The 27984-nt window shown below is 50.2% G+C and overlaps 2 protein-coding genes across 3 annotated transcripts in view; both read left to right on the forward strand.

Annotated features, from left to right (window-relative positions):
* The window catches only part of PRTFDC1 (phosphoribosyl transferase domain containing 1), a 376907-nt gene that overhangs the window by 269992 nt on the left and 78931 nt on the right, over nt 1–27984 (forward strand). The gene's annotated exons all lie outside the window — the stretch shown is intronic.
* ENKUR (enkurin, TRPC channel interacting protein) lies at nt 1992–26888 on the forward strand. The gene is made up of 5 exons (XM_075316798.1): nt 1992–2153; nt 17498–17643; nt 19224–19474; nt 22090–22236; nt 26624–26888. Exons 1-5 carry the CDS (start codon nt 2077–2079, stop codon nt 26795–26797), a joined length of 795 nt encoding a protein of 264 aa, XP_075172913.1. The 5' UTR covers nt 1992–2076; the 3' UTR covers nt 26798–26888.

Here is a 27984-nt window from a genome sequence, read left to right on the forward strand (position 1 = left end):
AGGTCCACCAGGGTTTCTTTGGCTACATAGGTCCGTCAAGGTCTCCTTAGGCTAGATAGGTCCATCAAGGTCTTCTTCACCTAGATAGGTCCTCCAGGATCTTCTTTGACTTTTTTTGATAGTATAAAGCCATCGGGTTGCTGGTTTTCCTCTTCACCTTGTTCCTTCTATTCTTCCCACTATGATGTCCTTCTCCAATGATTGCTCTTTTCGTAGAATGTGTCCAAAGTAGACAAGATGTAAGTTGGTAATTCTTGCTTCAAGTGACACGTTTGGCTTGATTTGTTCCAAAATTGAAATTGAAAGCTACATAGGAGAAAGATAAACAGATATGGGTGACTGTGTCCCTTCTGACTCCCATTGGCCCACTCACAGCATGATTTTGGGGTGCCGATGGCATTGTTATGCCAATCAAGGGGATCTATTGAATTGTAAAACACACTGCCTGCAATATTACAGTATTGTCTAGGGGGGGGACAAAATAAAAAAGGTAAAAAAAAAAACATTTATCAACATTAAAATTGTAACACCAAGACGTAAACATTGTGGAACCAGTGATACGGTGATTTGCCCAAAGAGTCCCCAGACGTCACGGCCATCTCTTTGTTACTAAAGAGTTGTGACAGGATCTGGAGTTTCTCTTTGCCATCTGAGACTCCTCACACATTAAATGTATTCTCTTTCCTTTGGTGCTGAAAGGGTTAATGTCAGGTTTGCTTTCCAGCAGCTTCTGACTCCTGGCCTCAGGTATTTCCAATTGGTGACCTCTCCCTTCCACCATATATGGTCATATGTCCCAATAGAGGACCTATCTAGGCTGCACAAGATCGATCATCCTACAGAGCGTTCATTCATCAAGACGCCATTCCATTCTGTAGCTAGGCCTCGAGGTAGAAGGAACTGCTGGAACCCATGTTGCAGTGAAGCATTGTAGACTGCAGTCCTGGTGTCTGACTGCAGCCATGAAGCTGGGCTTTGTCCTTTGTTGTTACCCCCGTCTGTTGTACCATCCCTTCATGTTGTATTAGTGCAGCAGTGGGGCTAGTGATCCTTACCTGCCTGCTCACTAGCCAGGGTTTACTGCAGGGTCTCAGGATTTCAGGTTCCTGCTGGCAAGCAGCTGAGGAACCTGTATAGGGACTGGCTAAAAGTGACGAGTGCAGCTGCAAATAAGTGCAGGAGGTGTCTTACCTTCGCCCTCACTGGCACCATGGCCCACCGTTGATAACTGTCCCCGGTGTACCCCGTGTTTGGTGTTGGTGAAACCCCTGCTTGTCATGTGTGTCTTGCCCCACACCGGACCTTCCCTACGTCCGTGTGTGACACTAGAGATGTTTTTCAATACAACAAAGTCAGGCCATTTGTTCTGGTACTACTATCAGTAGTCTACGTGGCCTATACTTGCTCCCATTACCTGCAGCGTCTCCAGACTTGCCTCCCATCCAGTACATTGGGATGTCATTAGTCGGCAACTACAAAGGGAGCTGCCAGCAGCGGATCTTGATGATTTGTACAAGTGCATTTAACACGGCAGAACATTCCTCATACAACGATTAATAACCTTATTGATAGCAGCCAAGGCTGGAAGTGCGGGGATTTCTGCACTCGATACTGAATAAATCAAGATGTTTTGAAAATTTTGTTTCCATGTTTTCATTATTTGCAATATAAGTTCATATTTCCCGGCTTTTCCTGTAATGTAAATACATTTTTTTGAAAAAAATCATGTCTGACATCCGTAAGTGACCAGGCTAATAAAATATGATAAGATTTATTTAAAAAATGAATGCCAAAATAAAAAAATAGAAATGCGCTAACTAACAGAATGTCTTTATTTTATAACTCTTGGAAGGCAAAGAGGAAAATGGAAAAAATTATTCTAAAAAGCGACATTTTCTACAACTACTTGGGATTGTATAATTTAATTTGTTTAAATAAAGCTAGTTGGAAAAAAAAAGCAGCCAGGAAAAGCTAGCAGCTGTGTAGATACGGTTGCCGCAGTAACGTATAGACAACACTGGAGAGCGGCGGTGTCCTGGAGTCAGTGACAGCAGCGAGGACTCCTCATATAGGAAGATGAAGACCATGAGCCCAGAGGAGAATATCTATAACCTCATCCCCACCGAGGAGGCGAAAGCGCCCAAACCCCCCAGGTGAGAAATACAGGGGGGGCAGCACACAGGGGAGACAGGGATAGAGTGTAGAGCGCAGCTCACATGTACCCCGGAGACAAAGAGGAGCTATCCCTAGATCTATCTATCTATCCCTCTATCTATCCCTCTATCTATCTGTCTATCCCTCTGTCTATCCCTCTATCTATCCCTCTATCTATCCCTCTATCCCTCTATCTATCCTTCTATCCATCTATCTATCTATATCTCTGCCTAATTATCTCTCTGTCCATCCATCTATTTATCCATCTAGCTATTCCTCTATCTAATCATCTATCTCTCTATCCCTCTATCCATTTATCCCTCTATCTATCCCTCTATCTATCCCTCTATCTACCTATCCATCTATCCCTCTATCAATCTATCCCTCTATCAATCTATCCCTCTATCAATCTATCCCTCTATCTATCCCTCTATCAATCTATCCCTCTATCTATCCCTCTATCTATCCCTCTATCTATCTATCCATCTATCCCTCTATCAATCTATCCCTCTATCAATCTATCCCTCTATCAATCTATCCCTCTATCAATCTATCCCTCTATCAATCTATCCCTCTATCTATCCCTCTATCAATCTATCCCTCTATCTATCCCTCTATCTATCCCTCTATCTATCTATCCATCTATCCCTCTATCAATCTATCCCTCTATCAATCTATCCCTCTATCAATCTATCCCTCTATCTATCCCTCTATCTATCCCTCTATCAATCTATCCCTCTATCTATACCTCTATCAATCTATCCCTCTATCTACCCTCTATCTACCTATCCCTCTATCTACCTATCCATCTATCCCTCTATCTATCCCTCTATCTTTATATATCCCTCTATTTAACATTTATCTACCTATCTATTTATCCATCCATCTATCCACTTTGTCTATCCCTCTATCTATCCCTCTATCTATCCCTTTATCCATCTATCTATCTATCTATCTATCCCTCTATCTATCTATCCATCTATCTATCTATCCCTCTATCTATCTATCTATCTATCTATCTATCTATCCCTCTATCTATCTATCTATCTATCCCTCTATCCATCTATCTATCTATCTATCCCTCTATCTATCTATCTATCTATCTATCTATCTATCCCTCTATCTATCTATCTATCCATCTATCTATCTATCCCTCTATCTATCTATCTATCTATCCCTCTATCTATCTATCTATCCCTCTATCTATCTATCTATCTATCTATCCCTCTATCTATCTATCTATCTATCCCTCTATCCATCTATCTATCTATCCCTCTATCTATCTATCTATCTATCCCTCTATCTATCTATCTATCTATCTATCTATCTATCTATCCCTCTATCTATCTATCCCTCTATCTATCTATCCCTCTATCTATCTCTCTCTTTCTCTCTCTCTGTCTCATTTATCCGTAATATCTCTGATAGAAATACATACCAATACCTTGACAGATCGGTCACAAATATATTCGAGGACATGTGGACCCCTTTACACTTGTGATTTACTCTTCTTCGCCCTTTTTCAAACTATAACTTCCTATTATTGGCAGAGTAGTTGTTTTTCGCAGTAGTTTTTATCAGCACTGTTTTGGAGTCCTCACAACTTTTTAATGTCCCTTATTCCATTTTCTTAGCGAGTCGTAGTGAGTAAAAACAGTGACCCTGCCATTTCAATTTTTTTCATTTTGGCATTCACTCTAAAGGGTAAATATTATGTTCTTTTTATTAGTTTGGACAATTATGCAGGAGATACCAAATATGTAGATTTTTTTTACTTTTTTTAGATGAATTTATATATGTAACAAATGTTTTCTAAAAATGTTTATTGTTTTGTTTTACTTCTTATAATCCTCCCTAGGTAACATAAATCTGCAGTCACTTGTACAGGCAATCTCCGACTTACAAACAACCGTCTTAAAGGGGTTGTCCATTGGTAATATATCCCCTTCTCATTCCCCATGTATGGCCCATTAAAATTAAAAAGCTGATACTCCCCCCTATATCCGGCGCTTGCGTTGCCAGGGCTCATGTTCTTCTGACATTTGAGTAGTGATGAGCGAGCACTACCATGCTCAGGCGCTCAGTACTCATAACTAGTGATGAGCGAACATTACCATGCTCGGGTGCTCGGTACTCGTAACTAGTGATGAGCGGGCACTACCATGCTCGGGTGCTCGGTACTCGTAACTAGTGATGAGCGGGCACTACCATACTCGGGTGCTCAGTACTCGTAACTAGTGATGAGCGGGCACTACCATGCTCAGGTGCTCAGTACTCGTAACTAGTGATGAGCGGGCACTACCATGCTCGGGTGCAAGATGCTCGTAACTAGTGATGAGCGGGCACTACCTTGCTCGGGTGCTCGGTACTGGTAACTAGTGATGAGCGGGCACTACCATGCTCAGGTGTTCAGTACTCGTAACTAGTGATGAGCGGGCACTACCATGCTCGGTACTGGTAACTAGTGATGAGCGGGCACTACCATGCTCAGGTGCTCAGTACTGGTAACTAGTGATGGGCGAGTACTACCATTCTCGGTACTCGTAACTAGTGATGAGCGGTCACTACCATGCTCGGGTGCACGATACTCGTAACTAGTGATGAGCGGGCACTACCATGCTCGGGTGCATGGGTACTCGTAACTAGTGGTGAGCGGGCACTACCATGCTCGGATGCTCGGTACTGGTAACTAGTGATGAGCGGGCACTACCATGCTCAGGTGTTCAGTACTCGTAACTAGTGATGAGCGGGCACTACCATGCTCGGGTGTGCAATACGCGTAATTAGTGATGAGCGGGCACTACCATGCTCAGGTGCTCAGTACTCGTAACTAGTGATGAGCGGGCACTACCATGCTCGGGTGCAAGATGCTTGTAACTAGTGATGAGCGGCACTACCTTGCTCGGATGCTCGGTACTCGTAACTAGTGATGAGCGGGCACTACCATGCTCGGGTGCACGATACTCGTAACTAGTGATGGGCGGGCACTACCATGCTCGGACACTCCATACTCGTAACCAGCAGTTGGATGCTCGGATGGGCGCAACTCGAGTACTGGGTATAATGGAAGTCAATGGAGAATTCGAGCATCATTTTTGTGAAGCATTTTCCAGACAAATGCTTGAGTTCCCCATTTATTTCTATTATACTCGTCACACATGTTCAGCCTATCTGAATGTCTGACTTGCTCATCACTAGTACCCGAGCATGGCAGTGCTTGCTCACAACTGTACTCAAATGTCACAAGAACGTGAGCCCAGGGAACGCCGGATACAGGAGGGGAGTATCAGCTTTTTATTTTAATTGGTTGACAATTATACACAAGATGTAGCAGGTACACATCTGATGCTCCTTTAGCATAAAGCACCATTAAACACACTTTCCCAAGTTCACCTGAGCTGTTATTATCATGGAGGTCCCCAGTCCTTCTGCCACCACCCAGTTTAGAATAACAGTACCAGAACAACACGTTAAAGTCATTTTTTTTTCACCCACATTTTGACGTCCCCCCTGCCACAGGGAGTAACGACGCTCTCGAATCTAAATGGGGTAGCCAGGTGAAGGCCGGCAGGGCTCCACTCTCCTTCTTCAATAAATTGTTGTGCATGGGTTTCGCTCCGGCTGGGGTGTGAAAAACTTACTTGCATCTGTGTCGCCCTGGGCAAGCCAGGGGACACAGGTCACAACACCACCACACCCCACACTCCAGGTAGGCACACCTGCTAACCACAAATCCTTGTTGCCTTTCTCCAGGAGTCTGATGATGCACACCAGGGGGTGGGCCAGGCGGTTGGCTCCGCCCACCAAGGAGCTCACAACTCTGGAGGCAGGAAGTAACCAGGAGATAGAGTCCAGCTAGGGACATGAAAGAGTGAACAGCAGATAGCCCCGGGCAGGGGAAGAGTGAAGTCTAGCTGAGGGCTAAAGTAAACAACTAAGTGAAAGTGAAGGAAGGAAAGTAGTAAAGGAGAAGAGTAAGCAAAGTGACAGAAGGAAAGAAAGCCTGAGAGCCCAGCTTAGTGTAGGGCCAGAACAGCAAGGTCAGCGACGGCGGTGACTGTTTGGAGGGGGACCGTTTGGAAGTTCCTGGAAGGACCCCGTTGGCTGTGGGCCCGGTGGTCTGGAGCAGTGTTCCGAAGGACAGTCAGCACCAGGGCAGGGGCTTCTCGGACCCCGGCAAGGCTAGGAGTCGCCAAATTTGCCAAATCCGTCAGTGACGGGGACGCAGATCCCCCAGCAACCAAGTCCCGATTGACGGCAACAGCCCGACCATTACCGGGGAGACACCGCCACCGCCAGGGCACCAGTTTCCCCAGGGCCAGCGCCTGCGGGCAGAGTGTAGAGCTCCTCCGGCCCAGATTGCAGTCGGGGAGCGGGTAACCGGAGGGAATCCACCGCTACCATCAGACAACATAGGTGCAAGGAAGAGAAACGTCACCGTCACCTACCGGGAGTGCAGGTGCAGCCGTCTGTGGGACCGTCCTACCAGCCGTTGGTTTACCGTACAAACTGTGTCCGTGTGTCAGGCTGAGTGAGTACCATAGTGCCGCAAGGCACAGCGCTGCCCCCGCGTCCCTGCGCCCTCCAGGCCCTACACTTCACATCTCATCACCGGGCCCCGGGATCACCAACCCCTACCCACGGAGGGGCAACACAACACCTGGCTGCTCCGCATCACCATCCCCGGGACCCCCACACTGAGCAGCGGTGGTGAAATCACCACAACCGTGGGTGGCGTCACGAACTATAACAATCCCATCACCCAACAAACACCCCCTTTCACTCACGGGCGAGGAGTGTCGCTCGAGACACCCCGGGATCCGGCCCTCGGCTCGAGCCACCAGGAGCAGCTGCCGGACCCGAGCAGAAGGGGTGAGCGCGGTGTGCTGACACCCTCCTCCCCGCCCGCGACAACTTGGCGTCACGAACAGGATCTTACCGCTCTGCCGTCAGGTAGAGGTGCGCCTTGTTACCGCCGGAGACATCCGGCAGGAAAATTTCAGAAGCCGCCATCTTTGGCGCGAAAAGTTCCCGCTCGAGCGTCTTCTCGAGCAGTAGAAGCGCGAAGGCCAAAACCCCGCCCCGAGAGAGGAGGGGCCGGAAAGAGCTAAGGGGGACGGAAACAAGATGTCTGCGCCCGACGGAGCCGCTGGAGGAGCGGTGGTCGCAGCCGCAGCTGCACACGCGGATGGGAATGGGCCTGCCCAAGTCCCGGTTGTACCGGCGGGAGGTGCCGCGGCCCCCGCGCTTGCTCAGGTCATGCCGTTTTCCTTGCCCTATGCACCCGGAGCTGCCTGGTTACCGCGGTATGACGGGAAACCGGATGCCCTACAGGCTTTCCGGAAGAAGCTTAATCCGTTGCTAGAGCTGTATCCCCTGACTGATAAGCAACGTGCGGCGATAGTGCTAGGCCAGTTAACCGGTGCGGCGGAGCAGGAAGCGGAGACCTGGGCCGAGGGGGACCGGCTCTCTGTAGCCGCCATCTTCGAGAGGCTACAGACTGCCTTCGAGACCCGGACCGAAGCTGAGCTGAGGATGCAGTTTTACCAGTGCCAGCAACGAGCTGGGGATAGCATTCGGGACTATGCTCTACGTCTGCAGACCGCCCTCCGCACGCTGAAGCGGGTGAACTCTATTAATGAGGCGGATAGCAACAAGATGTTAGTGGAGCAATTTGCGCAGGGGATGAGGTCCCCTGAGGATCGTAAACAACTCCGGCTGTGGGCCCTAGAACACCCTGATGTGGACTTCGCTGTGTTAAAGGAGCGGGCTATTAAAGCACTACAGCCCCTAGCTGCTGAAGTTCTGGAACCCGTCCCGTGGCCCGTCGAGACGGCTCCTGTTATGGCGGCCTCAGCCAAACCAACCTCTGTAATGCCTGCAGCCCCGAGCAGCACAGTCGAAGAGTTGGCCGCCCAGGTCCGTCGCCTGGACGGAGACCTTGCCAAAATCCTTGCTGCACTGCAACCTCTGACCAGATCCCAGCCTCCAGCGCAGATACAGCTCGCTGACAGCCCTGAAGATGTACCCTGGATGCAGCGGAGAAGCGTTAACAACCCGCGGAGCAGACCTCCAATCTGCTACAAGTGCCGTAAGCCGGGCCATTATTACCGACAGTGCCCGTTAAACGAGCAACCCCTGGGGCCCCGGGCCAATCCTCAGGAGTAGAACACCGTTGCCCCCCGGACTGGCGAGACCAATATGTCGGGGCCCGCCCTATCATCCCCGTGGCTGTGGACGGCATACCAGTGATGGCTCTCTTGGACACTGGATCACAGGTAACTACCATACCGTACACGTTGTATCAGCAGTATTGGGCCACAGACGAGCTGGCGCCTCCAGACCCTAGTATAAATTTGATTGCCGCTAATGGACTTCCATTGACCCAGGTGGGGTATAAAGAAGTGGCTATGACAGTGGGGCAAGCTGAACTGCAACATCAGGGCATGATTGTGATCATGAATGAACCCAGTGATCATAACCCGAAAATAGTGCTGGGAACCAATGTGATGGAACACTGCATGGCTGATGTGTTGAACCTTTTGCAACGGCTAGCCGCCACGGCGGCGGGGAGCCGGCAGAGGGCTGTGCAGCGTGAGATCCGCGCCCTGATGTACCGCCAGCATGTAAGCTCAACCGGAGGGGAGATTGGTGGAGTGCGAGTGATGGATGTTGCTCCATTAACTGTGCCCCCTAGGAGTGAGATGATGATCTGGTGTAGGGCAGCAGTAGGGCCTCAGGGGCGTGACTACCCTGCGATGATGGAGCCCATGCCTTCCGAGCACTGGCCCACTGTAGTGGCCGCCCGAGGGGTGGTAGATGTGAAGAAAGGGAGAGTGCCTGTGAGAGTGTTGAACTGTGGGGAGGAAGAAGTCAGGCTCCCCCGGTATGCCACCATTGCCAAGCTGCTCACCCTGGACCCTCACACTATCCAGGAAGCCCGTCCATCCACACGCCCACCTACCACCAGCACTTCCCCACCCCAGGGGGACACCAAGGAGTGGCACCAACAGCTACATGTGGGCACTGACGACACCCCTACACATCACAGGGCAGGGGTACACAGGGTAGTGCAGGAGTACGAACAGGTTTTCAGTAAGCACCCCCTAGACTTTGGGCAGATCAAGGGGGTCCAACACCACATTCCCACGGGTGAACATCCCCCTATCAAAGAGAGGTATAGACCTATTCCCCCTGCACATTACCAGTGTGCCAAAGATATGTTGAAGAATATGAAGGAGGCAGGGGTTATTCGGGACAGTTGTAGTCCCTGGGCCGCTCCGTTGGTACTGGTCAAGAAGAAGGATGGTACCATGCGGATGTGTGTGGACTACCGGAAGATCAACCAGATAACCCATAAAGATGCCTATCCATTGCCCAATATTGAAGAATCTTTGGCTGCACTGAGAACTGCAAACTACTTCTCGACCCTTGACCTCACCAGCGGATACTGGCAAGTGGCCGTGGCCCCCGAGGACCGGGAGAAGACCGCCTTCATCACCCCGATGGGGCTCTGCGAATTCAATAGCATGCCGTTTGGGCTGTGCAATGCCCCCGGGACCTTCCAACGGTTGATGGAGTGCTGTTTGGGACATTTAAACTTCGAGACCGTCCTGCTGTATTTGGATGATGTGATTGTTTATTCCCAGACGTATGAAGCCCATCTGGAGCACCTGGCCGAGGTGTTCGCGTCCCTTGCCAAGTTCGGGATGAAGTTTAAGCCCTCGAAGTGCCATCTGCTGAAACTCAGGGTGCACTATCTAGGACATGTGGTGAGTGCGGATGGTGTTGCCCCCGACCCTGAGAAGATCACTGCCATCCAGGGCTGGCCGAGACCAACCACAGTGAGGGAAGTAAGGCAGTTCCTGGGTCTGGTAGGGTACTATCGGCGTTTTATAAAGGGGTACACGAAGATGGCTGCCCCCATGCAAGATCTCCTCGTGGGACAGACCAAAGGTGGTAGACCCATTGGAGCCCCACTGTTGTGGGAGGACAAGCATGAGGAGTCCTTTGGCCAGTTGAAGGCGGCCTTGACCGGAGAAGAGGTCTTGGCGTACCCTGACTATGGGCGCCCGTTCCTTCTCCACACGGACGCCAGTAACGTGGGGCTAGGAGCGGTCTTGTCCCAGGTCCAGGATGGAAAGGAGAAGGTGATTGCCTACGCCAGCCGAAAACTCCGGCCGACCGAAAGGAACCCTGAGAACTATAGCTCCTTCAAGCTCGAGCTATTGGCGTTGGTGTGGGCTATCACAGAGCGGTTCCGCCACTACCTGGCGGCAGCAAAATTCACCGCGTTTACGGACAACAATCCGTTAACTCACCTGAACACGGCCAAGTTGGGCGCGCTGGAGCAGCGGTGGGTAGCCCGGTTAGCCAACTATGATTTCACCATAAAGTACCGAGCTGGTCGTGTCAAGATCAATGCAGATGCACTCTCCCGGATGCCCCATTTGTCAGAAGAGGGGTGTGAGGACGACGACCTCGAGGAGATTGAGCTGCCTGCGTTTCACCAGCCGCCTACTGAGAGGGTACAGGTGTGTCAGCAAAGGGTGGATCTGGACCCGCGGCCCAGTCAAGAGTGGCAGGACGCCCAGGACCAAGCGCCGGCTGTCCGCCTTGTCAAGACTCTGGTGGAACAAGGTGCCATGGGAATGGACCCTAGCGCTCCAGCCGAAGCCCAACGCTTGTGGAAAGAACGGAAACGGCTTTACCTACACCAAGGGAGGCTGTACCGTGAGCTGATCAACCCGAAGACCCATGAGAAAATATGCCAGTTGATCGTTCCTCAGGCTGATGTCGCTACTGTACTGCGGGCATACCATGATGGTGCTGGCCACTTCGGGTGGAAGAAGCTGGAGATGCTGTTGAGGGAGCGGTTCTATTGGAGTGGGATGCGTGAATCGGTGGAAGCCTGGTGCCGAGAGTGCGGTCCTTGTACGCTGAGGAGAAAGGACGAGACTAGCCAGAGGGCACCGTTACATCCCATCGTCACCCATCAGCCGCTGGAACTGGTCGCCCTGGACCATGTTAAGCTCACCCCTAGCCGAAGTGGGTACACCTACGCATTGACCATGGTAGACCACTACTCAAGATTTATGGTGGTAGTCCCCGTCAAGGACCTGACTGGTCGAACTGCTGCTCGTGCGTTCCAGGCTTATTTCTGCCGACCTCATGGGTACCCCGAGAAGGTGCTGACTGACCAAGGCCCGGCTTTTGAAGCAGAGGTGTTTCACGAATTCTGCCAGTTGTACGGCTGCAAGAAGATCCGGACCACTCCGTACCACGCCCAAACCAACGGCATGTGCGAGAAAATGAATCACTTGGTCCTGGGGCTCCTCAAGACGCTACCGCTGGAAGAACGGAACATGTGGCCGGAAAAGTTACCCGACTTGGTCGACATGTACAATAATATCCCAACCAGCTCGACAAAGTGCACCTCAGCGTATCTGATGAGGGCTCGGCCTGGCCGCCTGCCGGTGGATCTGGAGATGGGGTTGGAAGCTCCGGAAGCACTCCCTTCGACGGCAGAGTGGGAGAGTCGGAGGAGGGCCCAGTACCGGCAAATCCAGGAGTATGTAGAGAAAAACCTCAGTCGAAGTCGAGAACAGCAAGAGCACCGGTTCAACCAGAAGGCGCCTGCAAGTCCTTTCCAGCCAGGAGATGTGGTGCTGAAACGGAAGAGAAAAGCCCACAAACTGGATGACCAGTGGGAGCAAGTCCCTTACGTCGTACAACCCACCGAGTGGGACAATGGGAAAACCTACCAGATCAGTCGTGACCAAGGGGGCACCCTGGCCACAGTTTCTCGGGACCATCTAAAAAAATGCCCCCCAGTATTGAAAGCAGAAGCTGAAGTACCGGTTTCTCCACCAGTGGAAAAGGCAGCAGAGGTAATCCACACTGTAATGGGTGACTTCCCAGCAAACTGGCCTACACAGAACGGCGCGGTGATACTTCCAGTGATACTGTTCCCACAACCCGTGGATGAAGAAGTAGTGGAAGCGGTTAACCGTGAGCCAGAACCCGTGCCAGTGCCCAGGGATGAACCTGCACCCAGCCCCCCTGCACCTCCGCCTGCTCCACACTATAGCCGGGAGGAGGAACCGATTGTTCCCTCTACCCCACTGTCTAGTACCACTGACACCGGGCCCCGAAGGTCCACCCGTTCCAACCTAGGTAGACCCCCACTTAGGTACAGGGAGACCGTTCTATGAATGAAAGGGGTCCGCAAATGTAAAAGAGTGTTGTGTGTTTGTTTGAAAAAGTTGAAAGTTGGAAATGATGAAAATGAAAATGACCGAGTACTTCACCTGATTCACCGTGTGATTGCAACCGGCTGGAGCCGGCACCGTTGTCCCCGTGGGGACCGTTAAAGTTAATATGCATGGGAACTATCCATGGACAAGCCCGTGAACTCTGCAGGGCAACCACAAACGTTAGTGGCTTGTAAATATGTGGGGTACCGTTACCGTTTCCGCAATGCCGCCTCCGGAGAGGCAGGTTGGAGGGAGGGCCCTGAGCAGAGCAGGCCAGGGCCCAGCCACCAAAGGAACCGGTGGCCACCCTCTGGAGGGGAAGGACAGATCCCGCTCGGGTGACTTGTGCTGGACTGTGGGTCAAGGGGTGCTGCCTGGGTTTTAGGGGCAGCATCAGGGCCAGGTTGCTTGGGTGGGAGAGAGCGGAAACCGTGACCGTACACCGTTGCAACGTTTAAGAAAATGTGTCTCCCGTTTGGGAAGAGTTTTTGATTAAAAAAAAAAAAAAATGTATTTATGTTTGATTAACCCTTGTTATCCCCTTTTACAGAAAAATAAAACCGGTGTAGGACGGCAGCCCGCGGACGGTCTGCATTTTGCTAAGGGGGAATGTGTCGCCCTGGGCAAGCCAGGGGACACAGGTCACAACACCACCACACCCCACACTCCAGGTAGGCACACCTGCTAACCACAAATCCTTGTTGCCTTTCTCCAGGAGTCTGATGATGCACACCAGGGGGTGGGCCAGGCGGTTGGCTCCGCCCACCAAGGAGCTCACAACTCTGGAGGCAGGAAGTAACCAGGAGATAGAGTCCAGCTAGGGACATGAAAGAGTGAACAGCAGATAGCCCCGGGCAGGGGAAGAGTGAAGTCTAGCTGAGGGCTAAAGTAAACAACTAAGTGAAAGTGAAGGAAGGAAAGTAGTAAAGGAGAAGAGTAAGCAAAGTGACAGAAGGAAAGAAAGCCTGAGAGCCCAGCTTAGTGTAGGGCCAGAACAGCAAGGTCAGCGACGGCGGTGACTGTTTGGAGGGGGACCGTTTGGAAGTTCCTGGAAGGACCCCGTTGGCTGTGGGCCCGGTGGTCTGGAGCAGTGTTCCGAAGGACAGTCAGCACCAGGGCAGGGGCCTCTCGGACCCCGGCAAGGCTAGGAGTCGCCAAATTTGCCAAATCCGTCAGTGACGGGGACGCAGATCCCCCAGCAACCAAGTCCCGATTGACGGCAACAGCCCGACCATTACCGGGGAGACACCGCCACCGCCAGGGCACCAGTTTCCCCAGGGCCAGCGCCTGCGGGCAGAGTGTAGAGCTCCTCCGGCCCAGATTGCAGTCGGGGAGCGGGTAACCGGAGGGAATCCACCGCTACCATCAGACAACATAGGTGCAAGGAAGAGAAACGTCACCGTCACCTACCGGGAGTGCAGGTGCAGCCGTCTGTGGGACCGTCCTACCAGCCGTTGGTTTACCGTACAAACTGTGTCCGTGTGTCAGGCTGAGTGAGTACCATAGTGCCGCAAGGCACAGCGCTGCCCCCGCGTCCCTGCGCCCTCCAGGCCCTACACTTCACATCTCATCACCGGGCCCCGGGATCACCAACCCCTACCCACGGAGGGGCAACACAACACCTGGCTGCTCCGCATCACCATCCCCGGGACCCCCACACTGAGCAGCGGTGGTGAAATCACCACAACCGTGGGTGGCGTCACGAACTATAACAATCCCATCACCCAACAAACACCCCCTTTCACTCACGGGCGAGGAGTGTCGCTCGAGACACCCCGGGATCCGGCCCACGGCTCGAGCCACCAGGAGCAGCTGCCGGACCCGAGCAGAAGGGGTGAGCGCGGTGTGCTGACACCCTCCTCCCCGCCCGCGACACATCTTCTGCGGCATGTTTGTCGCGGGCGGGGTGGACGCCGTCGCTGCTGCGCTCTCGCTAATGCTCGGGTCCGGCGCTGCTGCGGCTGCTGCTCGGTGGCTCGAGCGGTGGGCCAGATCCGGGGACTCGTGCGGCGCTCCTCGCCCGTGAGTGAAAGGGGTGGTTGGTTTGGGGGATTTAGTCCGTGACACCACCCACGGGTCGTGGTGAAGATGGGCACCAGCGCAGTTGGTGACAGGGATCCCGGGAGCGATGGTAGGGAGCAGCTGGGATGTTGTTTTCCCCCTCCATGGGTAGGGGTCAGTGGTCCCGGGGCCCGGTGATGTTGTCACGGGGAGGCAGGGTCGGTGAGGTGCAGGGTTGCAGGGACAGCGCGGCGTGGTGCCGGATGGCACGGGTGTACTCACTCAGCAAGAAAGGTACAAAGTCCTCGGTAAACCAAACGGCTGGATGGACGGGGTCCCGCAGCCGGCTGCAGTGATTCTCCCCGGACAGGTGATGGTGGCTGTCTTTCCCTGCACCTTAATGGTCTCTTTCTGACTACTATGGATTCCCAACGGTAGTCCGCTCCCCGGTGTATGGGTACCGGAGGAGCCCGTTTGCCCGCAGACGCTGGCCCTTGGGTCTCTAGCCTTAGGCGGTAGCTGTATACCCTCACGGTGTGGGCTGTTGCCTTCAATCGGGACTTTTGCTGTTTTGAAACCCCTGGGGTTCCAGTCACATTCGGATCTGACTATTGTCGGCAGCTCCAAGCCTGGTCGGGGTCCGATGGCCCTGCCTGTGTGTGCTGGCTTTACTTCGCTCCCCGGTCGGTACCGGCGGGCCGTCGCCCGTCCCCGGTCCTACGGTTCCGCGTTGCTCCACCACTCCTGCAGACGGCCACCACCGTCTGCCAACCTTGCTGTCAGTGCCTGGGCCACAAACCCAGACACCCAAGTGCTTGCTCCTCACTCCTGAAACTCCAACACTCAACTACTCACTTTTCCCGCCTCCAGGCCTGTGAACTCCTCGGTGGGTGGGGCCAACTGCTTAGCTCCGCCCCACCTGGTGTGGACATCAGAACCTGGATTTTGTGTTTGGCTGGTGTCACTGTCTAGTGGGATGGGGTGTTTGTATGTTATCTGTGATGACCTGGCTAGGCCAGGGCGCCACATTTTCACCACCCTGTCACCGGTCATTGTCATAGACATAGTTGGGTAACACATCACAGAAGCAATCTTCATGAGGGAGACCTTCATAACAAACTTACCAGGACAGACATGCCACTTTCCTTCTGCTGCTGCAAGTCTATATTCTGTCTAGCCCTTGCCCTGGTTATTAGCCTTTCAGCACCCGAGTCTGGCTTCTGCTCTTCCCCGTTACTTATCTTTGCGGTTTTCCATGTCCTTAGGACACAATGGAGGAGACCTCCTGATTCCCATGTGGACCCTGAAATTTTTGCCCCAGGAAACCTCTCTGCAGAACTGACTTACTTTTCTGGCCTGTCTGCCTAACCAATCTGCAATCTGCCCCCCTCCTACAGATCTGCCATACAGGACTGCATACTCTTCTTGCTTCCAACACCGTTCCGGCCCGATACCTCTCATCAGTAAGCTACTCGGGACCTGCTACCAAGTGTCCGTCTCTAGACCCTATCCACAAGCATCACGTTCGTTTTTTTTAACAGTGTCAGGTTTAGTTGCTAATCTCTGTTCTGAGATACAACCACTCTCTGTGTCTGGTTCGTTCTCTCACCCTACTCTTGTTCAGTCTCAAGGTTGAAGCCTCCACAAATCACCCACAGAATGTGACCAAAACACGACTCTATAGACTGTACGTCCACCCTACTCACTAGCAAGATAGAGTCTCTCCTTTTCCTAGGAACTGGCTCTTTCCCCTGTGAGCTAATCCCACAGCTTAACTGTCTCTTGCCCTGCAGTCAGTTACCGGGAAACCTAAGTTACCTATACTGTTATAATGTCCAGCCAGTAGATGGCGATGTTTACTTGCAGACACCATACATCATTGTACATTACTACATTGCTTCACCAACACTGCTACATATTTACATTACACTACATCTTATGCATTCCTATATCTTACATTACTTTACAAGATACCATTACTTTATATATTATCACACGTACATATTTAAGAACACTTTTAGTGTCTTTAGTGGTAGGAACTCTACCACCATCGTACACTTCAGCCTACATACATTATATCTTTATGCATCCATCACAAAATGTTTAAACAACTCTAGGTTTCAATGTCATAACAATTTAGGAGCGTTGTTGAAGAGTAAGGGGTACTTTGCACGCTGCAACATCAATAGCCGATGCTAGCGATGCTGAGTGCGATAGTACCCATCCCCGTCGCACATGCGATATCTTGTGATAGCTGCCGTAGCGAACATTATCACTACGGCAGCTTCACACGCACTTACCTGCTCTGTGACGTCGCTCTGGCCGGCGACCCACCTCCTTCCTAAGGGGGCGGGTCGTGCGGCGTCACAGTGACGTCACACGGCAGGCGGCCAATAGAAGCGGAGGGGCGGCGATGAGCTCCTTCTTGACCGCCTTCCTTCCGCATATCCGGTGGAGGCAGGTAGGAGATGTTCCTCGCTCCTGCGGCTTCACACACAGCGATGTGTGCTGCCGCAGGAACGAGGAACAACATCGTATCTCCTATTGGTGCGACATTATGAAAATGTCCGACACTACACAGATCGCCGACTTACGACGCTTTTGCGATCGTTTCTCGGCGCATCTTGGCTTTTCATGTTGCGACGTCGTTACCGGCGCCGGATGTGCGTCACTTTCTATTTGACCCCGAAGATATCGCAATAGCGATGTCGCAACGTGCAAAGTACCCCTTAGAATATGTGGCACACAGCGTCTCATGGTATGATTAGTGTTTCTGGGGGCTGCTATACAGGGTCTATGGGATTAAGCTTTAGTATATATCAGTTATATCGCTCGGACCCACACCAATTGGTAGAACAGAATATTTTTATACCTACTACTCAGAGACCGCCTGACCGCCACTCCATTCTTTCTTTATGGAGCTGCTGGACAAAAACAAGTGCCCATAGGGAATGAATAGAGTGCTGTCCGAGAATGAAAATTGACACTTCAATCTAAAGGGGGTAAAAATTATTCCCCATTTAGGTTCCAGTGGTTAGATCACCCACCAAAGAGTAAAAATTATATCATCTTTTTTTTTTGTACAGATATATTTCAACATTCAGTGATTCGGTGAAGATCGAAGAGAAGAAAAATAAAGCAGCCCACAAAACCTTGGGTCCAGCCAAAGTAGAAGTGCCTTCCCCTAAAGAATTTCTACAGAAGCACACAAAAGAAGCCACCCTGGCACAAAGTAAGTGACCTGGTCCATGTGCAGGTAAAGTGTGCCAGGTGAGCGTTCGGTTCCATGTTTCCATAATGAAGCTGAAGGATTCCAGGATCAGCAAAAATATAGCTTTTAGTAGAAACAAACAGGGCCAGAAGATGGGTGTGGATGTCGGAAGCATGGGTGTAGCACCATGTGAGGACCCTATCCTAAGGCTGGGGCTACATGGTGACTTTGTGAATGACACTGGTTGCACAGCCAAAGATGGGCTCACATTGTGACCTTCAAGATATCTCAACAAGCAAGTTACAAAATGTATAGCTGGTTCAGACTTTTTACCACATGATTGTCATGGTCCCTGGTGCAATGCAACCCCACTTACTTACATTATGCTGTGATGTAGCAGGAACACATATCGATCTTGAGACATCAAACCTGGAGGGTGATGACAAGGGTTTTAGTTTGGCTGGTGTTACCTAACTGGAAGGGGGGTGTGGTGTGGTGTATGACTACCTGGGACGACCTGGATAGTCCAGGGCGTCACACCAAAGTCACCATGTAGCTCCATCCAACTGCAGTTTTACAGTTATTAAAGTGATTTCAAATAGTAGTGTAACACTCATGGCCAGTGTAGGGGCAGTGAGCGGGATTAGTGAACCCTGTGGGCCACAGGGGGAACCCGGGCTTACCCCTTAGTAGGAGGGACTTAACTAAACGCCTGTTACCATGATACCATTTCCAGAACAGTGACCGAGACTATAGCAGCTGACCCCCTGGACAGGTGACAGGAATAGACGGTTATAGGTGAGGTGACTGAGGTAGGCTGGCCAGGCTGGTACAGATAGGAATAGACAGGTATGGGAAGGCAGGTACGGGAAACGGACATAGGAATAACAGTGCAGGAGCTCAGGACCTGACACCTGGCTACTTCGCAGACTGACGACTGACTAACTAAAGGTGTTGCGCAGGTACCTCCCCTAATGGGAGGGTGCCTTAAATACACAGTGCCTCTCAGCCATAGGCATTTACAGGAAATGGCATGCCGGCTCTTTAAGAGGAGGGCCGGTGTACACGCACGTGTCTTAGGTGCACTCCCGGGATCCATGGGCAGCAAGTACAGGGCCTGGGAGGGGAAGGAGGCAGCAGCACATGTGATTGGCTGGGTAAGTGCGGGAGGAGGACGCGACCTGGCCGATGCGGTAAGTCGGCGTCTCTGCAGAGACGCCGGTGCTACAGGTAGGATATGATCAGTGACCTCAGAGACTCACATCAATCCTTTGGCTGTCTGACTGTGCAGAGATTCGTAGCCCAGCTCCAGTAAAGTGAATATGGCAAGCTTCGGCTTCCTGTCTTGCCGGGTGGCCGAGAGTGACATTGTGCACGGAACAGTTAGAAGAAGACATAGGTTCATTTTCAGGATCGGTGGTCCCTGGAGAAAGAACCCCACTGATCATAAAGGGATATGTCATCAATTTATGAGATGAGAATATCTCTTTAAAACACAACTTGCTGCACATAGTATATTAAAAATCTGCATCGTATAATCATCACATAAGGCAATTAAAACAATCATGACTTATAGGTTTTGCTCTCTTGTTCATATCAAGAGAGCGCTTTGTATGACTCCACAGGTAGACCGCCCCGATGCTTGGCAGAAGACAAGCGCCCCCCGGTACCGCACAAAACGGAGCAACCACTCATGGGAGTGCAAACTAACAAAAGCTTCATCACAACCAACGTAGCCGAGGCTGTCATGGCTGTGCCTAAGAAACCACAACCTGTCTATGTAGACACCAAAAGGGGGGATAAACATCTCCTGGAAACCTCTGGACTGGTTCCTAAATACATCAAAAAGAAGGTAATATTTCTGTATACGTCACGCAGGCTCTTAACATAACAGGAAGGAGTACATAATTTATACACTGCATTGATAACAAGCTATATCAATCATCTCAAGTGACAGTTATCATATACTTACTAAGCACTCCCACTGATCTATACCATATTGTGCACGCTGCACAGGGCATTATACCTAATGCATAGGATAGAAATGCTATAAACATGGCAGCTACCTATCCTGGATGACTAATTTTAGAAGCAGAAGTAAATGCATCCTGTACAAAAAAGCAAAAACAAAATCATTCAGAATAAACTTTATGAATCCAATACATATTTGATGAAAGTCGGCTGAACCCAACATATATCGGGGCCTCCTGTCTCTCCCAGGACAATTGCTGTCAGGGGAAATAAGGATCGGGGTGGTTTCATTTTATTTGCCTGATTTCTTTGTTCTGTTGGCAGAAAAATTGTGTCCTAATGAGTCCGTCAGCATCTCAGTCCACTCTCCCCATAGAGAACACAAGGGCTTTGGGCTGAGCCAGGCAGTCATGTATATAGGGAAATCGGGAGAGATGGTGTCATGGCAGGGGCGAAAGGCTAAGCCAGCCATATGTTATAACACACAGGAAGGGGGAAGGAATGCCTTATAGCTAGGGAAAGGGGGGAAGTGGAGACCCCTGATAACCTGCAGCTCACCCTAATTGCCGTCACCGATCCTATACAGTTTCCAAGCAGGAATACCTGGGGCTCTATTTCACCCTGGCAAATGGGCCCTAAGTAACGATGAAGGGTATGAGCTCTTCATCAACACCACTAACACTAAAGGAAGACATAATGGAACAACAACAGAAGATGACCTCTCCACAACTCAGTCAGGAACAAACTATAAACTGCACCCAAATATCCCTAAAGAGAGGTTTATAAAAGAATTCAGAAGCTGGCAACTGAGAGGAAAAACTGACAGTCAGATAACAACCCATGCTGCCAATCTCTGGGATTTTTTAATACTCGCTGCCTCTGGATTGTCAGCCGGCTGTGTATGGGCACCTTAAAGGGGTTGTCCGATCTGAATTGATAAGTCTGCAGTCACTCTATGTGTCACTCTATTTAGACTTATGAATCCTCACATCATACACACTGTGCGCTGTGTGGATTCACCAGTTTCTGAACCAGGAACAGCAGTCACATGACCGTGAGTAAGTGATATGGCAGAATGCTAGAGAACGACAGGCTCGCTTAATACATTTGCACTGAGTGAGGCTCTGCCCTTCTAGTTGTATTGTGGCCAGGAGTCTGCATATCACACACTTGTGGCCACGTGACCACCGTTGCCTTCTCTTAAACAGGCGGATTCTTTATCTTCCATCATCATCTCTTGGTAGAGAGCATCAGGAGGCCTCCATTATTGTCAGATGTTCAGCCAATCCCACCGAAAATTGTTGGGTTCAGATGACTTTAACGTGTGGGGGATCTTGTCCAAGAAATAGTGTTGATTGTGGATCTGATTAAGGCTAGGTTCACATTTCCGTTGTTTTGCATCAGTCACATGCGTTGCTTGACGCATGTGACTGATGCGTTGTACGACGGATGACAAAGAACAGACTTCAATTGTCGGACTCCGTTGTGTGCGGGGGGGCGGAGTTCGGGGTGGGTGGAGCCGAGCGGGGCCGTGGCGCTGAGGACGTCAGTGCCGCGGGGACTGCAGGGCTGGGGACAGGTGAGTGTGTGTGTGTGTGTGTGTGTGTGTATACATGTGGAGTGCGGGTGGGGGCGAAGCCGAGCGGGGAAGTGTCGGCCTCCCTGCACACGTAACCAGTGTAAATATCGGGTAACTAACCAAAGCGCATTGCTTAGTAACCCGATGTGTATCCTGGTTACGTGTGCAGGGAGCCAGAGAGAGCATGCGCAGCGAAATCCTATGAATTGCGCTGCTCAAAAAACGTTACAGGCTGCATTCCTTCAGCCCCGCAGTCAGTCGTTCCACGACTGATCAGTCGGGCGGAGGGTGCAACGCAGCATCATCAGTCACAATCCACCGCTCATACAAGTCTATGGGAACAACCGAATCCGCTAAACAGATTCCGTTGTTTACCAGAGCCGCGGATTGTGACTGATACAATTTAACGGAAGTGTGAACCTAGCCTAAAGGCCCTGTCACACACACAGAGATAAATCTTTGGCAGATCTGTGGTTGCAGTGAAATCATGGACATATTGTTCCATTTGTACACAGCCACAAACCTGGCACTGATTGTCCACACTTTCACTGCAACCACAGATCTGCCACAGATTTATCTCTGTGTGTGACAGGGCCTTAAGGAAGAAAATGATAATATCCAGTGGTCAACTATTTTATAGATTTCCAGAAACAGCACAATGCAGAAGTCACAAAAATCCTTCAGTGTTGATACAACATGGGGAATACAAGGATTTCAAGCTGAAAACCCTTATAAAGAGTCATTCTCTCAGATACAATTTCACATGACTTAAAAACAAAGTTTAAAGTGTTCTTCATTTCTCCTTAGAACTAGAAATAATGTACAGTTGTAATCCTCCTTAACAAATCGGATGGGATGCGCTTTTCGTGTACATTCCTCACATTATTATTATTTATGTTATTGTTTTTGCTCTTTAGGATTATGGTTCTACTCCTGAGTACTTAGCAAAGAGAAATGAAGAAGTGCAGAGAGCCCAAGAGGAATACGATGCCTATGTGAAGGAACGGCTTCGGATGGGAGCCATGAAACAGCTCTCTGGAGAAGAGAGGCAGAGTGTGATTGAGGTATTCAGGTCTAACGTTGAAGGTCCTATACGTAGGCCCTTTTGGACACCCTTGTAAAATCTCAGTATTAGGCTAGATTCACAAACACAGGTTTTGCGCAAAAGCAAAAAATAGATTCAAAAGGAATAGGAAACATACAGGATGGACTTGTACTTCTATATTCTACACATGCACTTTTAGCTCCATAATAAAGTATACTGTATGTGTGTATCCAGTCTTAGGGGTACTTTGCACGCTGCGACATCGCTACTGCGATATCGTCGGGGTCAAATCGAAAGTGACGCACATCCGGCGCCAGTAACGACGTCGCAACGTGTAAAGCCTAGATGCGCCAATAAACGATCGCAAAAGGGACGAAAATCGGTGATCTGTGTAGCATCGGTCATTTTCATAATGTCGCAGCAATAGGCGATACGATGTTGTTCCTCATTCCTGCGGCAGCACACATCGCTGTGTGCGAAGCCGCAGGAGCGAGGAACATCTCCTTACCTGCCTCCACCGGCTATGCGGAAGGAAGGAGGTGGGCGGGATGTTTACGTCCCGCTCATCTCCGCCCCTCCGCTTCTATTGGCCGCCTGCCGTGTGACGTCGCTGTGACGCCACACAACCCACCCCCTTAGGAAGGAGGCGTGTCGCTGGCCAGAGCGACGGTCGCAGGGCAGGTGAGTGCGTGTGAAGCTGCCGTAGCAATAATGTTCGCTACGGCAGCTATCACAAGATATCGCACCTGCGACGGGGGCGGGGACTATCGCGCTCGGCATCGCTAGCCGATGCTAGCGATGTCGCAGCGTGCCAAGTACCCCTTAGTGCCATGCTGCCTCACTATTTCCCATTGAGAAAAGAAGGTCTTTTATTACCTTGAAACTATTGCAAGAAACTTGACTATGTCAGGTTGTCCCGTCAAGAAAGGATGCATTGCCACGGCTGACAGATCTCATGAATTGGCCAATTTACGCGCTAAGTACCTTCATTTTTTATAAGTATATTTCAGACTAGCTGTAGTTCCCGGCATTGCTCGGGATAGTAACTGTCTCTCTCACTCATATTCTCTCCCACTCTCCCTCTCCCCCACTCCCCCTCTCTGACTGTCTGTCTCTTTCTGTTTGTCTGTCTCTCTGTCTCCCTCTCTCTGTCTGTGTGTGTCTTTGTATCTGTGTCTGTGTGTTTGTGTATGTCTCTCTGTGTCTGTCTGTGACTCTATCTCTGTGCATCTGTCTGTGTGTCTTTCTCTGTATCTCTGTGCCTGTGTCTCTCTGTGTGTCTCCGTGTTTCTGTCTCTATGGTATCTGCCTCTGTGTGTCTCTGTGTTGTGTCTGTCTCTGCATGTCTCTGTGTGTCTTTGTCTATGTTTGTCTCTATCTCTGTGTCTGTCTATCTCTGTGTGTCTCTGTGTGTCTCTGAGTGTGTCTGTGTGCCTCTGTCTCTGTGTGTCTCTGTCTCTCTGTGTCTGACTATCTCTGTGTGTGTCTGTCTCTGTGTGTGTCTTTCTGTGTATCTCTGTGTTTCTCTGGGTGTGTCAGTGCGTCTCTGTGCCTGTGTGTCTCTGTGTGTCTGTGTCTCTGTGTGTTTGTCTCTGTGTGTCTCTATGTGTGTCTGTCTGTGTGTCTCTGTGTGTGTCTTTGTGTGTTTCTGTCTGTGTCTGTCTCTGTGTGTATATGTGTGTGTCTCTGTGTGTTTTTATTTGTGTGTCTTTGTGTGTAAAATAGAATGATTGCCAGCACTTTATAAACTGAAGGTCTAAACTGGTGTAAATGAAGATACATTATCCAAATTACAGTTGTCTCTATCTCTGTGTGTTTGTCTCTGTGTGTCTCTGTCTCTGTATGTGTCTCTGTCTGTGTGTGTCTCTGCCTGTGTGTGTCTATCTCTGTGTGTCTCTGTGTCTCTGTCTCTGTGTGTGTGTGTCTGTCTCGGTGTGTCTCTGTCTCTGTGTGTCTGTCTTTGTCTCAAAAATTTGGGAGGAAAATGAGGAGTGCGTCTTATAATCCAAATGTAGTTTACCGGGGGGGGGTGGAGCGGGGTCACAGGTGGCAGGTGAGATGCTGCGGGTGGTGTGCTGTGCTGTGTGCTTACCATGGGTGGTCTGCTGTACTGTGGGCTTACTGCGGGTGGTGTGGTGCGCTGTGGGCTTTCTGTGGGTGGTGTGCTGTGCTGTGGGCTTTCTGCGGGTGGTGTGCTGTGGGCTTACTGTGGGTGGTGTGCTGTGTGCTTACCACGGGTGGTGCGCTGTGATCTGGGCTTACTGCGGGTGGTGCGCTGTGCTGCGGGCTGTGATAATGTTTTTATTTTTTTCTAGCACCAACATATTCCACAGCTCTTTACAATTCAAAGGGGACATATTCAGACAATATTGTACATTACAGAATAACACAATTTAATAGAAACCAAGAGGAGTGAGGACCCTGCAGACATAATCAGGGCCTCATTTATGAAGAGTGCCTCACTGTAAGATCGTTTTGGTTGCCTATAGCAACTCAAGTGCAGCTTTCAACACTGAAGCTGTCACGCTAGGTATGAGTAAGTACCAACTGAACAGCAAACGGAAAGGGAAACCCTGTGTCTACGAAATAATGAGATGGGGACCCCTGATCAAGCCTAGCTCTGGGCCCTGGGGTCCCTCACTGCCCTAGATAGGTTCCGCAGCTATGCGCCAAGCCAGATACCTGACCCTGATCTGGGCCCTAGGTAGGGAGCGGATAGGATGAGCTCTTTGTCAACTCCACTAGGCGCTAAAGGAAAAAACATGGATAACAAACACAGGAAAACTACAAACAACTTATCTCTAGTGACTCCGGGAGAGAAGCTGCAACAAGCACTAAGGGGTACTTTGCACACTACGACATCGCAAGCCGATGCTTGCGATGCTGAGCGCGATAGTCCCCGCCCCTGTCGCAGCTGCGATATCATGGTGATAGCTGCCGTAGCAAACATTATCGCTACGGCAGCTTCACATGCACTCACCTGCCCTGCGACGTCGCTCTGGCCGGCGACCCGCCTCCTTGCTAAGGGGGCGGGTCATGCGGCGTCACAGCGACGTCACACGGTAGGCAGCTAATAGAAGCGGAGGGGTGGAGATGAGCGGGACGTAAACATCCCGCCCACCTCCTTCCTTCCGCATAGCCGGTGTAAGCTGCGGTGACGCAGGTAAGCTGATGTTCCTCTCTCCTGCGGCTTCTCACACAGCGATGTGTGCTACCGCAGGAACGAGGAACAACATCATACCGTCGCTGCCGCGCAATTATGAAAATGTCGGACGCTACACCGATGATACGATTACGACACTTTTGCGCTCGTTAATCGTATCAAAAACGCTTTACACACTACGATATCGACAGCGACGCCGGATGTGCGTCACTTTCGATTTGACCCCACCGATATCGCAGCTGCGATGTCGTAGTGTGCAAAGTACCCCTAAGATTCTCCTGATGTATGCAAGCTGCCTGTTTGCATTGAAGACTTGATAAAGATGTATCAAATATCATCAGCACCGAGTAACAGGAAGTGAAGTTATATAAAGAAAGGGAATTGCTGATGAACAGCAGCTGACAAGCGGCACAATTCTCCAAGGTCCTAAAGGGAATGGGATGAAAACCCAGCAGGAATGATAGAAGGTCAGGGAGCAGTTTGTGCAGCCAAACGCTGTGACCTTCTATAGCCGGACACCACAGGACTGTCTGTCACCCGTGACACATTTTCCGCTTTATATTTATAGATTCACCTGTTAGACCTTTGACCAGTGTGAGGGTCAAAAACTAATACTAACAACTGTTTTTTGTTCATTTCAGTGTTAACGCCAAACTAACAAAAAATAAAAGTTGAAAAAAAACATGTAAACGCTGAAGATGTAAACTTCAGGCTGAAACTGTGAATTTTACCTTAGCAAGCGTTACCAAGAATTTAACATATAATTTTCATAAAGCGAAGCTGCAGGTATATTGCTAGTACTTATAAAGAAAGGAGATGGAAGGGGAGTGAGGAGCCGAGTGAGTAAGCAAGAAGATTTACACATGGAAAGATCAGGCTGAGTTTTCTAACAAGTCTCTCACCTCACCCAGGAGCTTAATTTGTATCCAAACAGCTTATTACTGCTTTATAATTTCCCCCATGCTGTTGAAGCTTCTCTTTTTGTGCTAAGGAATGCAGAGCAGAAATCCAGTATAGCAGAGATCATAGCAGCTAATAGCGCTATATTAAGTAAGTGAGTAAAATAAATAAATATTATGCAAGCCTAGCAGCTTGCACCTGTTCACACTTGCTTTATTTTGTTTGTAAGTGCTGAGTAACGTAATTGGTGTCTTCAGAGGGAAGGCAACAAGTCCATCTCCTTTGTCGGTTCTATGTGGTCATCTATGGCTTGCGTCCTAATTCCATTTTCTTCTTCATATAGGGAATTAAGAAAAACTGGGATCAGCTCCACCATGAGTACCAAGGCTTGTCAGTTGTGATTGATACAGTCCCCAAGAAAGCGCATAAAGAAAGGCTGGAGGCAGAAATGAAAATATTGGAGCGGGATATTGATATGATGGAACGACACAAGATCATCTACATCGCTAATAACTAAATATCCAACATCCCCCCCCCCCCCATGTACAGTGTGCAGAGAAAACATAGAAGAGAGTAGCATTTCTAGTGAAAGATAATAAAATATATTGTTGCTAATTCTTTATATCACTCTTCCTTACAATAATAGTGTACAAAAAAAATAAAAAATGTATATACTGTATAGTGGGAATCACTCACCAGAGCGCACTTCTCAAGGTAGCAATGAAGGTACACTGTCACAATCCAGCAAGATTATTGCATACACCTAAACCGGCACTTCCCTAACATAACATAGGCTTTCTGGTGGCTTCAAAGCAACAGCAATGTGGAAGGACGTCCATTCCTGGTCAGGAGAAGCGAATCCTCTAGCTCTCAGAGAATGCTTCCGGAGGCTCCCCAGCCTCTGCACACTGACCCCTCTCAGTATATCCAACCCCCTCTCAGAGGTTAACTCCTGGAGGTTTCACAATAACACCACACACAGACTATGTGCCAAACAAACTGACACCATTTTAAAAGCCTGAGACACACCCATGGGCGGAGATATGTGGATAGCCAGACACACCCATTTCTCCAGCTATCCATAAAGGCCGCTTTACACGCTGCGACATCGCTCAAGCAATCTCGTTGGGGTCACGGAATTTGTGACGCACATCCGGCCGCTTTAGCGATTTCGTTGCGTGTGACACCTATGAGCGATTTTGAATCGTCGCAAAAACGTTCAAAATCGCTCATCGGTGACATGCCCCCTATTCTCGATAATCGCTGCTGCTGCAGCTAGCGATGTAGACTCTCGTTGCTGCGGCAGCATACATCGCTATGTGTGACACCGCAGGAATGAGGAACCTCACGTTGCCTGCGTCCGCCCGCAATGAGGAAGGAAGGAAGGAGGTGGGATGTTACGTCCCGCTCATCTCCGCCCCTCCACTTCTATTGGGCGGTGGAGCAGTGACGCTGCTGTGATGTCGCTGTGACGCTGAACGAACTACCCCCTTAGAAAGGAGGCGGTTCGCCGGTCACAGCAACGTCGCTAGGCAGTTAAGTAGTGTGAAGGGTCCGCGCGATGTTGTGCTCCACGGGCAACGATTTATTTGATTCAGATGGTGTCAAGCAACCAGGTGAAGAGTACAATGACAAGTGTGTCCTGCCTACAGGTGGTGGAATTGTCATGGTTTGGGGCTGTATGAGTGTTGCTGGCTCTAGGGG

Source organism: Anomaloglossus baeobatrachus, chromosome 6, assembly GCF_048569485.1.
Source record: "Anomaloglossus baeobatrachus isolate aAnoBae1 chromosome 6, aAnoBae1.hap1, whole genome shotgun sequence".
NCBI lineage: Eukaryota > Metazoa > Chordata > Amphibia > Anura > Aromobatidae > Anomaloglossus > Anomaloglossus baeobatrachus.

Bases quoted from the DNA above. Each gene is read 5' to 3' on its own strand.
- ENKUR (XM_075316798.1), top strand. From the start codon at position 2,077: ATGAAGACCATGAGCCCAGAGGAGAATATCTATAACCTCATCCCCACC. The intron at 2,154-17,497 runs GTGAGAAATACA...TTTTTTGTACAG, and splicing joins AAAGCGCCCAAACCCCCCAG to ATATATTTCAACATTCAGTG. The intron at 22,237-26,623 runs GTATTCAGGTCT...TTCTTCATATAG, and splicing joins AGAGGCAGAGTGTGATTGAG to GGAATTAAGAAAAACTGGGA.